Source organism: Sceloporus undulatus, chromosome 2, assembly GCF_019175285.1.
Source record: "Sceloporus undulatus isolate JIND9_A2432 ecotype Alabama chromosome 2, SceUnd_v1.1, whole genome shotgun sequence".
NCBI classification, from domain to species: domain Eukaryota; kingdom Metazoa; phylum Chordata; class Lepidosauria; order Squamata; family Phrynosomatidae; genus Sceloporus; species Sceloporus undulatus.
Window position 1 is genome coordinate 9868811 of NC_056523.1, and position 16496 is coordinate 9885306.

Consider the following 16496-nt stretch of genomic DNA (forward strand, 5'->3'; position numbering starts at 1 on the left):
CAGAAGTGTGTGTACTTGGTCAAGGGACTTTGGTTTTTCTTCACTGCACATGAGTTTGTAAAAATCACAGCAATTTACATTGGCCGTGCCTCAGAGGCTTTCTGATATCAATATCACCATTAAAGAACCAAAAACACACAGAAAAGGCACTTTGGACAGTCACACTCTCTCGGCTTCTGAAACAGTGCCTGCATGCCTCTGAAGCTGACTCATATCATCATCATCATCATCATCATCATCATCATCATCACACTATCATTGTCAAAACAAGGGAGACTTGTTAGCATTAAAAGCACCAAAAATAAAAATTAAAAAAGCCTTGTACCCAGAGGCCTCTGGCCACTCACCACCTCTTCCTCCTCCTGTTCCCCCCTTCCTCCTCCTCTTCCTCCTCCCCCCTCCTCCATGCCCCGCACCGGCCTGAGGGCCGGGCCGAAGGAGGAGGCAGAGGAGGTGGGGGAGGCCTGGAAGGGTGGCGCTTGCTGGCAGCCCCAGAGCCTCTCCCCACAGGGCAGGGAGGAGGAGGGGGCTGCCAGCGATCGCGCCAATTGGCGCGATTGCCAGTGGCCCCCGGGGGCAGCAATCGGCGGCAGGGCCGGTCCCATGGTCTCCGCAGGCCGGATCCGGCCCGCGGGCCATACGTTGCCGACCCCTGGCTTTATACTGTATGTCATAACCAGCTGAGATATGCCTGGAATTGCACTGGCAACCGGTTTAGCTGTAGCACCAAGGCAGCGTAATCATTCCTGCAACCACCCATAGTTGACAATCTGGCTGCAGCTTTTCAGACCTGCTGAAGTTTCTCAATATTATTCAAAGGCAGCCCCATGTACAGCACATCATGGATATCCAAACAGCATATAACTTAAGCTGCATCTGCACTGTAGTAATAAAAGCAGCTTGACACCACTTTAACTGCAATGGCTTAATGATATGGAATTCTGGGAATCGTAATTCGTTGTGACACCAGAGCAATCTGACAGTGAAGGCTAAATGTCACTTAACTACAGTTCCCAGAATTCCATAGTATGGAGCCATGGCAGTTAAAGTGGTGTCAAACTGGATCAGTTCTGCAGTTCAGATGCAGACTCAGGCATGCATTATGATGGTAAGATCACAACTTTAGTCACTGCTCTAGTTAGCTGCAAAAGAGCACTCCTGGCCACCATTGAAACCAGAGTATCCAGGCTCAGGGCCAAATGCAGGAGTTCACGAAGACATAGAGAGTGTGCAGGCTGCCCCCAGCTGCACAAGATTGGGGCCGAGGCAACCACAACGCCACAGCTCCGATCTGGCCTTTCCAGGGCACAATAGCTGCGGCTTTAAGGCACTTCTTTGCTGCTGCGTTGTATGGACGCAGTGCCAGAGAAGCAGTGTGATGCTGCACGCCGTGTGGAGCAGCGTGCAGCACACCACCCTGGGGGCAGAGTTGGGGTGTGCATCATGTGGACACTACACCCCGACTTCACCCCCAGACCGGCCTTTATGGTCAGTGTGCATAGCCCCTTTGTCTTTAGGAGGAGTATCATCCTACCCAGCACAGACCAAAACCCAATTTTTCTCATCAGTCTTTTCACTAATCAGGTATCCTTCTTCCTTGTCTGTATCAATGCTCAAATTCATTATGTTCATTATCCTGCAATATCTATCTACTCATCCATCCCTGGTCAGAGAATCATAGAGTTGGAAGAGACCCCAAGGGCAATCCAGTCCAACCCCATTCTGCCATGCAGGAAGACACCATCAAAGCACTCCTCAGAGGTGGCCATCCAGCCTGCCTTGAAATGACCACATTGAAACACTCTCACCTGCTGCTTTTCCTGTTTCATTTCCTCCGTGTGACTCAAAAGGAAACCCTCTGCCAGGGCCACTGCTTGGGAGGTGGACTCCGCCCCACACTCTCGCACCCAGCTCTCTATCTCTGGGGGAAGGACGACCAGGAACTGCTCCAGGATCACCAGGTCCAGGATCTGTGCCTTGGTGTGTCTCTCTGGTTTCAGCCACAGACGGCAGAGTGCATGGAGCTGGTTACAAACATCTCGAGGCCCCACAGATTCTTGGTAGCCAAACTCTCTGAAATGCTGACGCTGTGCATCTGGAGCAAGGCCATCCTCCCACAGGCATTTCTCCATGGTTTTCCCAAAGAAATCTCCTCTGTACTTAGCTTGAACAGTGTGAAAGCCATCAGGGTAGGCTGAGTCCTGCTCTTCCATCTTTGATCTGTTTTCTCATGTAGTTTCCAAAGCAGCCAAGGGAGTCTCCTTGGTTCTGAGGGTCTTGCAGGTTTTTTTTGGGGGGGGGGTCTCCCTGTTGATCCCTGTTCTTGTAGTGTCCTTGGTTCTGAGGGTCTTCCAGTTCTGACCTGGAGGGTTCTCCCCCTTGGTCCTGAGGGTCTTGCAGTCTCCTTGGTCTTAGGCGTGTTGCAGCCCTGGGGAGGGGAGGTCTCCCTTTGGTTCTGGTGGTGTTACAATCCTGGGGGTCTTGTAGTCTCCTTGGTTCTGAGGATCTTGCAGCTCTGGGGGGATCTCCCTCTTGGTCCTACGAGACTTGCAACCTCCTTGGTCCTGGGGGTTTTCAAGCTCTGGGACGTCTCCCCTTTGTTCCTGGGGGGTTCTTGCAGTTTTGGGGTGGGGTCTCCTCCTTGATCCTGGGGATCTTGTAGTCTCCCTGGTTCTAAAGGTCTTCCAGCTCTTGAAGGCGGTGCTTCCCTCTTGGTCCTAGGAGACTTGCAGCCTCCTTGGTCCTGGAAAGGTCTTGAAGTTCTGGGAGGTCTCCCCCTTGGTCCCGGAGCGTGTATTTCAGTTTTGATACTGGGGGAGGGGGTCTTGCAGTTTTGAGGGGCGTCTCTCTCTTAGTCCTGAGGGTCTTGTAGTCTCCTGGCGGGGTCTGCCCTTTGGTCCTGGGGGTCTTGCAGTTTGGGGGGTGTCTTGTAGTCACCTTGGATCTGAGGATCTTCCAGCTCTGGGAGGTCTCCCCTTTGGTCCTGGGGAGGGGTCTGGCAGCCTCTTTGGTCCTGGGGGGGGGGGGGCTTGCAGTTTTGGGGGGCTCTCTCTTTATCCTGGGGGGGGGGGGCCCCCCCCGGTTTTGGGGGTCTTGTAGTTCTGGGGAGGGGATCCTCTTCTTTAACCCAAGAGGCAGGAAGAGAAGAAGCCCCCCTTCCTCTCCCTCCACAAAACAGGGGGTCAGGGGGCTGCTGCTGCTGCTTCTCCTCCAAGAGGGCCGCTCTAGGAAACAGAAAGCCAATTCTCTATCGTCAGAGGCGTAGGCCCCGCCCCTTCCGGCCATGTGTGAAAACAGATATTCCTAGAGAGGCGCTGTAGGGAAGCAGGAGGGGCGCTCTAGGCTGAACTGGCTCCTCCTCCTTCCTTCCCGGAGGACTCTGCGGGAGGAGCTCAGCTGGGAGTGGAGGCAGAATCCCTGTCTCTCTGAGAAGCAGAGACTGAGGCTGCATCTGCACTGCAGGATTAATGCAGTTGGACACCCCTTTAACTGCCATGCCTCCATCCTATGGAATCCTGGGATTTGTAGTTTGGTGGGATACTTAGCTTTCTCTGTCAGAGAACATGGCAGGAAATAATATGGAAAGATGATTAGAGCCAGATTCCTGCGCCTCAGAAATAAATACAAACAAGTAAAGAACAGTTCAGGATATTTATGCAAAGTTTTGGCCCCAAAACTAAAACCATGCGCATCTGGAAAGCAACACCCCCAGATCACACAACCAGCCCTGCCTCAGGAAGCAAAGATCTACAGTATTTTGAATCTTCTAGACAGAGGCAACTTGAAGACTTCTAAAATGCACCCAGGGCTGAATCTTTCTTTCTTTCACCAGCCTCCGCTTCTCTTAGGATTCCGCAGTGGGTCGAAAACCCACTGCAGAAATAATCCACTTTGACAGCGCTTTAACTGCCTTGGTTCTGGGAACTGTAGTTCATAAGACATTTTGCCTTCTCTGACAGAGAGCTCTGGTGCCACAACAAACTACAAATCCCAGGATTCCCTATCACTGAGCCAGGGCAGCGAAAGCGATCTCAAACTGGATTATTTCTGCAGTGCGTTTTGGCCCACAATGACCAAATTGATGCTTTTTTCCTTTTGATGTGTTAGAGACAGCTAGTAAAGGGTTACCTGGGCTCCCCTTTCCTCTTGTTCACATGGGCTGCAAAGGGGCCTCTGGAGGCAGCTGCTGTTTATCTCCCCGGTTGCAGGCAGGCAGACAGAGCTACATCTTCTAGAAGAGTTTATTCCTGACATTTGTGTGAATAGATGTTTCTGAAACATCTGAACAACATCCACCCAAACATCTAATTCATGATGGAAAAAGAAAAGGAGCCAGCATTGCCATTCTTGGATGTCTTGGTCATCCACATGAGGAACCAATGTTTGGGCCACACAGTATATAGAAAACTTACACACAGGCAAGATACCTACACAAGAACTCCAACCGTCACCCAGGGCAAAAAAGAAGCACAATGAAAACATTGAGAGACCGGGCAAAAAGGATCTGTGAACCCCACTTCTTGGGAAATGAATTGAAGCACCTAGACTGGGCTAAACAGGCTAATGGTTATTCCAGCTCAGGCATGAGAAAGTCTGCCAGACCCAGAAAAACCCAGAAGAGGGAAGACAAACCTCCCAAAGAGAAGCTATTTTTACACACACACTATATACACACACACATACGCACGCACACACAGTGTGCCCTTGGCTTACATGGAGGATCCGTTCCAGACCCCCCATGTAAGACAAATATCACATTGCTTGAGCCCCATTCAAGTGAATGGGGCTCATGTGTGCGACAGTGTGCATGCGCCACGGGCACACACCCCATTCATTTTAATGGGATGCACAGACCCTTGCACCCCACGCGTTCCCACGCGTCTCTACATGACTGCGCGTAAGCTCAAAGCTGTGTATAACGCAAGCGCACTGTACACACACACACACACACACCACTCTCTTCCATGCCAGAATTCTCTGAAGATTCCAGCCACAGATGCTGGCAAAATGTCAGAAATAAACTTCTAGAACACAGCCTCATAGCCCAAAAAACCTACAAAAACCTCTGGATGCTGGCCCTGAAAGCCTTTGGCTTCACATCAGAGCTACAGTAGGATCTGCTGGAGTGGAATCCCATTCTTTCCCAGCACAAACTTTACTTGTTTCCTCCAGACACAGTGCTACAACTTAGCACTGAAAACTTGTTTCTCTATCCCTCTTCCACTAACCTAATGCTGATGCTGCTAAAAAAAATGTCCAGATAGACAAAGGACAAGGAGAAAAAGAGTGTACCTATAGCGACTTTGTAAAAAGTACTTTCTTTGTTAGTTTTCTTAGCTATGGCATGCTCATATTCATGACTTTAACTAATGTGTACTTTCTTAACTTTTTGACACGCCACACCATTATCTGATCTCCCATACACAGTTGGCCCTCCACATTTGCGGCTTTGACTTTTGCAGATTTTATTATTTGCGGATTTCATTAATAAGTTCTCTCTAGGAATCCCTAGGTCCTCCAACGCAACTCTGCTGGAAGCTGACCATAGAGTTGTGCTGGAGGACCTAGAAGCTCCTAGAGAAAACACTTCTTTAAGCATTTGTAGGTCCTCCATCATAATTCTATGGCCAGTTTTTGACAGATCTTGATCACAGTTGAACCCGTGGATAAAGAATCTGGGGATAAGGGGACCCAATTATACTGTAAAACACTGCTATTGACACCACCATTTCTTTATCCCAGTCTTAAATTCATGAAATTATTTGATCTCTTCTCCCCAGTTTAATCCATTTGTTGCAAATAATTCTTATTCTCAGATCGTAATCCACCCCAATAGTTATTTAGCTAGCTAACCTTTCCCTGCTTGGAATAGAGGTGGATCCTTTTCATAGAATATGAATGTACACTATATACTCATGTATAAGTCTAAAAAATTTGGTCAAAAAATTGACCCCAAAAAACTGAGTCGCCTTATCCATGGGTCAGTGTATGTACTCTACTTTAATTCTTATTCTAAAAAGAAAACACCACCTGGAAAAAGGCAGAAGCACAATCTCTCATGGAATCACGGACCCCCCCTCTATTCTCTCATCCATCCAGCCTTTACTGTGAGCACAAACATGCCTGCTGGAATTTTGTAAGTTCTTTGGCATTATTTTGCTTTGCTTCACCCTTTAGATCCTTTGATGCATGCTCCTAAGTATTACCCTCGTCAAAATCCTTAATTTTGGCCCCACAACCTGTCCTCGACTTATACATGGAGTTGACTTATAGTTGAGTATATACAGTAAATCATTTATGTCGCATTCTTTCAAGGAGTGAGTACTGCAGGTATACCTCAGTTAACAATGTTCCTGTGCATTCCTTCTTTAATAGGAACTTTGGTACCAAAGGCAGAAATATCATTGAAAGAAGAAGGATAGGCTCCTATACCACAGAAAAGAAGAGCAGGTCAACATATTTCAGCAATATTTTTTTTATTCAAAACTAACATTATGCACATGCAAAATGAAACATCTGACTCAGGTAAGCCTTGCATGAGTAGACAAAAACTACAGAACACTTGAAGGCCTCTTCCAAAATGCATCCAGGGATTATGATTTTTCTTTCACCATCCTTTTCTTAGGCTGCCCATACTGTTGGCCACTTATGGATCCTCACTGTTTTAGTATGGTGGCAGTGGCTAATGAAGTAATGCTTACTTGATCCCTCTTATTCTTGCTGACTTGTTGTTCGCTGAATAGTCAGTAAGGGATTCTGAAGTCAGCTGTTGTTTGCCAGCTGGTTTGCTCTTGCCTCCTATATATGGCGAAGGCACGCATGGCTACAGCAGATTTGCACTAATAAAACTTTTTCCATGGCATGTGAGGCTTGAAACTGGGCAGACAGGATCTCTTGGACTGGCGGCACTGGGAAGCTTTCCTCTTCCATGGAGGATTAAGCATGTAGCATGTGCAAGTGAGAAACAGTGGGATTCTGTTTCTGCCCAAGACTAATAAATAATAAATAATAATAAAATTTTTATTTGTACCCCGCCCTTCCAAAAGATCAGGGCGGCTAACAAAATGCACCAAAGTGCAAACAGCATACAAGTTAAAAACACATATAACACAAACAGCAATCCATAAAAACAATAAAAAAAAACCCTTAGCCCAACCTCACGGCCACGAGAGAGGAGGGAGGCCCACAGGATATTTAGTCGGGGAATGCCTGATTAAATAGGAAGGTTTTGAGACCCTTCCTAAATTGGGCCAGGGTGGTAGATGAGCGGAGCTCCGTGGGCAGCGTATTCCAAAGGGCTGGGGCAGCTGTGGAAAAGGATCTTCTGGCTGTGACAGCCAACTTAGCCCCAGGCACCTTCAGGAGTTGCTGCCCAGATGTTCTGAGGGTGCGAGGCGGAATGTACGGGGAGAGGCGGTCCTTCAGGAATCCTGGGCCCAAGCCATTTAGGGCTTTATAGGTAATAACCAACACCTTATATTGAGCTCGGAAGCGGATGGGCAGCCAATGGAGATCTTTAAGCACAGGTGTTATATGGCTGGCCCTGGGAGCACCAGTGACCAGCCGCGCTGCCATGTTTTGCACCATTTGCAGCTTCCGAGTTTGGTATAAGGGTTGCCCCATGTAGAGTACATTGCAGAAATCCAGTCTCGAAGTTACCAGAGCGTGTACAACAGTTTCAAGGTCCCTCTGGGCCAGGTATGGGCGCAGCTGGCGAATCAGCCGAACCTGATAACAGGTACTCCTGACCGTCGCATTCACCTGAGCAGTCAGGTGAAGGGACGAGTCAAGAAGCACCCCCAGACTGCGCACGGAGTCCTTCACGGGGAGCGTGACCCCGTTCAGGACAGGTGGAACTACCGCCATTCCTGGGCCAGGGGAACCTATCACTAGTACCTCCGTTTTCTCTGGATTAAGTTTGAGTCGGTTTTCCCTCATCCAGCCCATTACTGACTCCAGACAGGCCACGAGAGGAGAGACGCCATCCCCAGTCACTGCATCAGTCGGAGACATAGAGAAAATAATTTGGGTGTCATCAGCGTACTGATAACCCCGCGCCCCATGTCTCCGGATGATCTCTCCCAGCGGTTTCATGTAAATGTTAAATAGCATGGGAGACAGAATGGCTCCTTGAGGGACCCCGGTTTTAAGGGCCCGCTCGCTGGAGCACACGTCCCCCAGCTGCACCATCTGGGACCTCCCAGAGAGGTAGGAACGGAACCACTGGAGCGCAGTGCCCCCGATTCCCACCTCAGCCAGGCGCCCCAGAAGGATACCATGGTCTATGGTATCGAAAGCCGCTGAGATGTCCAAGAGCACCAACAGGGACACGCTTCCCCCGTCGATGCTCAGACGGAGATCATCGACCAAGGCGACCATGGCCGTCTCAACCCCGTGACCCGCCCGGAAGCCAGTTTGAAATGGGTCCAGATAATCCGTTTCATCCAAGACCGCCTGAAGCTGGATCGCAACCGCCCTCTCGATCACCTTACCCAAGAATGGCAGCAGCGAAACTGGCCGATAATTATTATGTACCAGGGGGTCAAGGGAGGGCTTTTTTAGGATCGGTCTTACTATGGCCAATTTAAGATCCGATGGAAATTGCCCATCCCTGAGAGATGTATTAATTATCCGGCGTAACAAAAGTGTCACCGCCGGTCCCCCCTGGGCCGCTAACCATGAGGGACAGGGATCCAGAGAGCAGGTTGTCTTCCGAACACTTCCGAGGATCTTGTCCACATCCTCGGTACTCACCAACTCAAACTGATCCAGTATAACATAGTCCACGGAGGCTCTGGACACTTCTACCCTAGGTTCTGCCATAACGTCGGCGTTCAGACCTTCGCTAATACGAGAAGTTTTATCCACGAAAAAGTCGTTAAACAAGTCACAGCAGGCCTTAGAAGGTTCAAGGATCTGGTTCAGGGCGGGAGGGAGCTGAGTTAGCTCCCTGACCACCCTGAACAACTCTGCCGGACGCGACTCCGCGGACGCAATACGAGCACCATAGAACGAATTCTTTGTTGCTCGTATTACCTCTCCGTAGTCCTTTAACAGTCGGTCTAGGAGAGTCTTGTCGTTTGAGCAAAGGTGTTTCCGCCAACGGTACTCTAGCCGTCGCAGAACCCGCTTCCTCGCCCGGAGATCTTCCGTATACCAGGGCTTACGTTTGGAAGCGGGCCTGAGAGGGCGCTTGGGAGCGATTCTGTGTATAGCCCCAGAGAGACCGGTATTCCAGATACCGGTAAGGGCATCAACAGAGTCGCCGTCATTTCCAACCGTGAGCCCCTCTAAGGCTTCTTGGAACCTCTCAGGTTCCATCAGCCTTCGAGGGTGGACCATTCTAATAGGTCCGCCACCCCCCGGGGGGGATCTGGGTAGAAGCCTTGATTTTCGCCTCTACCAGGAAATGATCCGTCCATGACAAGGGGGAAATATTGGCTATTTCCACCCACGGATTTTCCGTCTCCGAACAGAAGACCAAATCGAGAGTATTACCCGCGCAATGCGTAGGACCCTGTATCAGCTGGGACAGGCCCATGGCCGCCATGGTCTCCATGAATTCCCGAGCCGCACCAGATGGAACAGAGCTGGCCATGAGGGAGATGTTGAAGTCACCCAGGACAAGAAGCCTGGGCGTCTCCAACATCAGCTCAGCAACCAGCTGTGTCAGCTCGTTAAGGGAGTCCGCTAATGCACGGGGTGGCCGATACACTAGCAGAATCCCTAGACTGTCCCTAGCCTTTAGGGTCAGGTAAATACACTCGATATAGGTGGTCTGTCGGAGGTGGTTCCTGGTGAGGGACACGGTGTTCCTATGTACCAAGGCCACACACCCCCCCGCCCACCTAACCTGCGTTGGTCCTTCACCGAGTACCCGGCAGGCAGGGCCTGAGCCCACACAGCATCCCCTTCAGGCCCCAGCCAGGTCTTGGTAATGCAAGCCAGGTCACACTTAGAGTCCTCCAGGAGATCCTGAAGGATGTGGGTCTTGTTATTAATAGACCTGGCATTGCACAGGAGCAGCGACAGGGTTTGTGGCACGGTTGGAGTGACCCTCAGGTCCATCTGGTTGAGGGGGACAGGAAGGCGAGATAGATATGATGCATCTATCCCGTCTTCCCCTGGAACGAAAGTCCCTTCTCCCACCGCCATACCTCCCCCTGCCCCACACAACCTCAATTGGGGCCCCGCCCACCAAGGTGTTATCCCCGGCCCAGGCATCCCCCGCGTCCCTATCCTTCCCCCACCCTCCTATGGCTGTTAATGGAGCAGAGGTAAGCCACTGTAGGCATCCCCTGCTCCTAAGGCTATTCTAGCCTCCTGCACCCGCTGAGACTGCGCAGCTGCGCAGGAGCGCAGCGACGGAGTTCCCCAAGTCCGTGGGCGGCACTCCCGGGGCGGTGCGCAGCTGCGCACCTTCGAAACCACCGGGAGGAGGCCGCCCGGCAAGAGGCACAGTCCCAGCAGCGGCGGCGTCGGTGGTCCCTTGGGCGAGGAGGCAGAGGGGGACTAGTATCCTATTAGGAAGTTGCAAGGGAAGAATTTGGACTTGTACCAATACAACTGACTTTTGTGGTCTGTTTCAGCTATGGGACAACACACACATACCCAATCCACCTTGTTGAACTTACACCCTCCGTGTATTAGCTCGATTTCTGTGTGTGTGCATTCTTTGATGTAAAGAAAGGCTCTTACTTCTGCTGAAACTTTTCCCACACTCCGCACATTCATGCAGCTTTCCCCCCCTGTGAGTTATTTGATGTTTCTTAAGATTTCCACTATCGCTGAATTTCCTTCCACACTCCATGCACTTATATGGTTTCTCCCCCGTATGTGTTCTTACATGAATGGTAAGGCCTCCATTATGACTGAAGCACTTTCCACACTCCGTGCACTTATACGGCTTCTCTCTTGTATGGATTCTTTGATGTATTGTAAGCTTCCCTCTTTCACTGAAGCTTTTTTCACATTCTGTGCATTTATATGGTTTTTCCCCTGTGTGTGTTCTCAAATGTAAAGCAAGGACTCCAGTCCTACCAAAGTTCTTTCCACACTCCATACATTTATATGGTTTCTCCCCAGTATGAGTTCTTTCATGTCTAATGCGGCATCCATTATCGCTGAAGCTCCTTTCACACAGGGTACATTTGTAAGGTTTCTCCCCAGTGTGGATTTTTTGGTGTGAACGTAGATGTCCACTTTGGCTGAAACGTTTTCCACACTCCATGCATTGATGTGGTTTCACCCCCCTGTGTGCTCTTTCATGTGCTCGAAGGTTTCCACTATAGCTGAAGTTTTTTCCACATTCTATACATCTGTATGGTTTCTTACCTGTATGGTTCCTTTCATGCATCTTAAGATACCCACTACTGGTGAAGCTCTTTCCACACTCCATACACTTATATGGTTTCTCTCCTGTGTGGATTCTCCGATGTACAGTAAGGTTTTGGCTTACACTGAAGCCCTTTCCACATTCCACACATTTATAGGGCTTCTCTCCTGTGTGGATTCTTTGATGCAAAATCAGTTCTCTTCTTCCACTGAAGCTCTTTCCACACTGCATACATTTATATGGCTTTTCCCCAGTGTGAGATCTTAAATGTTGATTAAGGCTACCACTGTTACTGAAGCCCCTTCCACATTCAAAACACTTATATGGTTTCTCCCCTGTGTGTATTCTTTGATGCACAGTAAGATTTCCACTTACAATGAAGCATTTTCCACACTCCAGGCATTGGAATGGTTTCTCCCCTGTGTGGGTTCTTCGATGTGAAGTAAGTTGTCCACTCCCACCGAACCTCTTTCCACATTCTATGCACTGGTATGGTTTTTCCCCTGTATGAATTCTCTGATGTACTTTAAGGTGTCCGCTGTTGCCGAAGCTCTTTCCACATTCCATGCATTTATATGGTTTCAACCCTATATGGGTTCTTTGATGTATTATGAGAATCCTTTTATTTGTATATTGCTTTCCACACTCCATGCACTGATACAGTGACTCCTCTGCGTGGCTTCTTTGGTGTTTACTTAATGCTAATTGATATTTGTATATTTTCCCACACACTGGACACTTTTTTCCTCTTTTGTCAGTTTTTGGACCCCAGAGTTCTTGGGCGTCAATAGATTTTGAGGAAGAAGACTTCCTTCTCCTCTTCCGTGGGTTGTTTCCTTTATATTTCTTTGCTCCCATTTGATTCCCAAAGCTCTGTTTCCCCACTCCTCGCCTTCTTGCATTTGAAGCCATTTCAGACAGCTCCTTACCATTTCCACTGCCCTTCTGATTGCCTGCTTGAGAGGGAGCAGAAACAGAAAAACCTTATGTTAGATTAGGCCTTTGCATTTCACTTTTTGGAGACCAAAGCCTACAAAAAGACATGGACCAGGATGAAAGAAAATATAAAAAATCAAAGAAAAATACACTCCGATTCCACTAAGAAGAAATTACTACTTTTTTCTCCTGATGGTAGACAAATCTCTCTATTTGGAACTGGGAAATTGAGGAGAAGACACAAAAGGGTTGCTAATGGTTTCTATAGGTATGACACCTTGGTCAGATCATGAGAAATGACACCTTGGTCAAGGCATGAAGAGAAAAATGGGCCATTATGAATAAAAAGAAAGTGTGAACCTCCCTTCAATAAACCTTTTCTTAGCATTAAAGAAGGCAGTACTCTATTTAGTATTAGGCCAGTCCTAACAATTCCCCACCAGCAGAGAAACAGAAAACTATTTTGGTCTGACATCCTGTTAATTACATATTAGTTTTATTACAGTATTTATTGTTGATTTCATTTATATGCCACCTTTCTCCCAGAAAGGGACCCAAGGCTAAACACTTTAAAAACTTTACAACAGAAGATTAAAAGCAATTAAAATAATCCAGTTTAAACAGTATAAAATTAACATTAACATAGACAAAAGTTCCCATTACACCTATGTATGTCTCCCCCAACCCTGGTCACTGAGGAAATTGGTATTCCCTTCTTCCCTCTGCAAGATCTAAAGCCCCCTTCCCCCAGAACTTTTGGTTGTACTGTGATAGCTGTTCTCCATCTATTGATGGTGGAAGGGATCAGAGAAATGTCTGGCTGTGTCCCCATTGCCAGACGCACACCAAGATTTGTGAAAGATGTTGGCGGATCTCAATGGAAGATGTTCTCTGTCTCTATCTAACTAAATGGACACACGTCATGCCTGCAACTAGAAACAGTTTATTGAAGGCCCCATTCATACTGGGGTAAAAGACATGGAGGGAACTGGGATGATCCGGATGCCCCTCCCCCGAATCGCTCCGTTAGCAAGTGCCCACTACAAATTGAAATCAAATGCATTTTGACAGAAATCGAATGCATTCTGTAGATTGGCCGCTGCCAATCAAGCTATCGTCATGGTGACGTTTGCAGGGCATCGGGGGAAGTGTCCTCCCTTTTTAAAGAGCCAGGCACAGGGGTTTCAGTGGCTGAAGCAGGGAGAGAGATGCCTCTCTCTCTCTCTCTTTTTTTAAATAAACCTGTGGGCTTTTGGGTCAGATCTGCCCCTGTCCCAGGCAAAAGATGGGATTGCCATGCTTTTTTTTTATGCTTTTAAAAGCAACATTAGCTTTCCCTTTGCTTCCGTTGCTGTATCTGCTCAAGAAGACAAATCATTCGCATATTTGCTCAAAAAAAATTGGTAAAAATGTAACATTGATTGTTTGCAACATTTGTAGCTTCTCCCTCTGCAGAAAGCAAGTGCAAGCCTGGCTCCATCTGCCTCTGGAATAGAAACCATGCGCATGTGCGCTAAAAAAAAATGGTTAAAAATGAAACATACATTCTGGAATATAAACCATGCGCATGTGCGCTCAAAAAAATTGTTTTAATTTGAAAAGGGGGGGTTGCCTGACATGAGCTCCGTTCATGACCTGATTTTTTCCTCTTGCAAGGGAAGGAATGCCCAGCGACAGAGGGCTTTGGGCAGGGGATGCAGGGAAAAGAGGCTCCTAAAGAATGCCTTCCCTTGCTCCCTTCTGCCCAGGGCTCTTTCCTCCTCCCCCTCCCCTCCGATGAGGGGACGAAATGCCTTGCCCTTTGCCCACCCTCTGACCTAAATCCCTCCCTCAATTTGCCTCGATCGTGATCGAGGCCAAAGTTCTCATTCCCAGGACCCGGGTTTTTTAAAAAGAAACGGTATTTGCACCGATTTCAAAAGACCCGCGCTAGGTGCCATTTAACACGGAACGGGTGTACAAGCCCCGGATTCACTTGTGTGAGATTCGGGGTGAGTAGGAACTTCACGTGATTGAATCGGTTTCAAAACCGATTTTTTTTGTAATGTGAATGAGCCCGAAAAAAGATCAACAGAGTAGCACATCCTTTGCTAGAACTGAGTTAACCAGCTACATTTCACTTCTATATCTCATTGGGATCCACCTCCCTCCTACCTTCTCACAATTCATTACCACGAAAAGCTAGCCACACATGACTGCAGTTCACACACAACAACCACCCATAGATGGTTATCTCCCCCCTTTCACACTTAGGCTTTCAACATGGCTACAGCATGGCTAAGCAAGCCTAACTTTAATATATATCTTCCTCCTAAGGATCGATTTTTAAAAATATTCCTCTTTGCACCCAACCATTTCCTAACACACACACACACACACACACATCCATATATGTATGGTTGGTTGCAAGGAGGGATATTTTAAAAAATGGATCCTTAGGAGTAGTACAGGGGGTGGCTTGGTGCAATGGGATTTTTTTTTGCAGAAGAAAATGAGAATAAAGAGCTTTTTCCAAAATTAAAAGTGGGTAGGTACACACACACACACACACACACACTCCAGAAGGATCTCAGACTGATCCAATTGTAAAGTGTTTTCCCCCCAAATGATTTTTGAGCTTAGTTTTGGCTTCTATCTGGAGCTTTTTTTTTTTCCTTCTTCACTTTTCACAAAATTACAGTAATAAGTGAAATGGTTTGCTGCAAGGAGTGATATTTTTAAAAAATGAGAGGGAAAACCTTATAGATGTTTGCATGGATCAGGCCCCCAATACTTAGGGTTCCACAATTTGGGCAGTGGGTGAAATGGGGGTGGGGTTCCCCTCTTTTTTTCCTTTCCACTGAAAGCAGTTTCTTGATGTCCATCCTTTCCCCCCTGAATCGGACATATAATAATAATAACAGTTCTGTACCTCTTTGTCCTCCTCCTCTGGCCATGTGCTCTTCTTCTTCTTCTTCCTCCTCCTCCTCCTCACTGCCTCTTTTGTCCCCCAACTTTCACTTAAAAAAAAAATACTGTATTTAGTGCCTCTCTAGGAACTGGAGCTAGAGTTTCCTTAACCCTTGCAAGACTTTTAACAGCTTTGCATCATGCATTTTGTGCATTTGGGCTGGCCCCATAAAGGTATCCCTGTGTGTATTTGTGTCCTAGCCTAAGAAGAGCCCACTGGATTCATGGGGTTGCCATAAGTCCAAAGGCTGCTTGGAGGCACATAGGCACAAACACACAGGTAAAGGCTTAAGCCCATACAATGCCCATAAACCCCAGTCATCTCTTGGATCATATTGGAGAGGGATCATGGAAGCCAGAGAGTCCCAAAGCAGGAAGAGCTTGCCTTGTGTACAGTAGTTGCTCCTTGGGGCTCTGGTTTTTTATATTGTGGGGAGCTGTATTATAGAGGAGATTAGATAGCTAGGTAGATAGACAGATAGACAGACAGATAGATGCATGGATAGATAGATGTAATTATATATATATATATATATATAGAGAGAGAGAGAGAGAGAGAGAGAGACAGACAGACAGACAGACAGACAGACAGACAGACATATAGACAGACAGACAGATGATAGATGTATAGACAGAAAGATAGTGGAGTCTCCTTCCTTAGAGGTCTTCAGATAGAGGCTGGATGGCCATCTGTCGGGGATGCTTTGATTGTGATTTCCTGCATGGCAGGGGGTTGGACTGGATGGCCCTTGTGGTCTCTTCCAACTCTATGATTCTATGATAGATAGATAGATGATAGATAGATAGATAGATAGATACAAAAATGTATAAACAGATTTATGGAAAGATTTATAGACAGACAGATGATAAATGGACAGACAGATAGACAGACAGATGTATAGATAGATAGATAGATAGATAGATAGATAAGATGATATATATATATATATATATATATATATATATATAGAGAGAGAGAGAGAGAGAGAGAGAGAGATGGATGGATATAGATACACATATAGACAGGTGTATGGGCAGACAGATAAATGTACAGATAGATAGATGATGGATAGATTATAGATGTATGGATAGATAGATAGATAGATAGATAGATAGATAGATAGATAGATAGATAGACAGACAGACAGATGGATAGATAGATAGACTGGCAGACAGATAGATGATAGATGAATAGATGGATGGATAGATAGATAAAACAGGTAGCTGATAGATAGGTGTATAGATATAATTAATTATAGATAGGTGTATTGACAGA

General features: G+C 47.3%; 3 protein-coding genes across 4 annotated transcripts in view; 1 reads left to right on the forward strand and 2 right to left on the reverse strand.

The window, feature by feature from the left end:
- The window catches only part of LOC121921825 (oocyte zinc finger protein XlCOF6-like), a 12806-nt gene extending 9775 nt beyond the window's left edge, over positions 1-3031 (reverse strand). Inside the window, exon 1 of the mRNA XM_042450425.1 lies at positions 1809-3031. Within this exon, the coding sequence (XP_042306359.1) occupies positions 1809-2213 (405 nt within the window). The 5' untranslated portion in view covers positions 2214-3031. The remainder of the gene's footprint in view (positions 1-1808) is intronic.
- LOC121921898 (zinc finger protein 397-like) overlaps positions 1-16496 on the forward strand; it is a 942727-nt gene that overhangs the window by 49436 nt on the left and 876795 nt on the right. The window lies entirely within an intron of this gene.
- Positions 6527-15647, reverse strand: LOC121921931 (zinc finger protein OZF-like). The gene is made up of 3 exons (XM_042450675.1): positions 15183-15647; positions 10516-12291; positions 6527-6994 (listed from the first exon to the last, which is right to left on the reverse strand). The coding sequence occupies exons 1-2, from the start codon at positions 15205-15207 to the stop codon at positions 10631-10633; spliced, it is 1686 nt and encodes a 561-aa protein (XP_042306609.1). The 5' UTR covers positions 15208-15647; the 3' UTR covers positions 6527-6994; positions 10516-10630.

Coding starts and splice junctions, on each gene's coding strand:
- LOC121921931 (XM_042450675.1), bottom strand. CDS start 15,207: ATGGCCAGAGGAGGAGGACAAAGAG. Junction 12,292..15,182: donor CAGAGGAGGAGGACAAAGAG/GTACAGAACTGT, acceptor CTCCCTCTCAAG/CAGGCAATCAGAAGGGCAGT.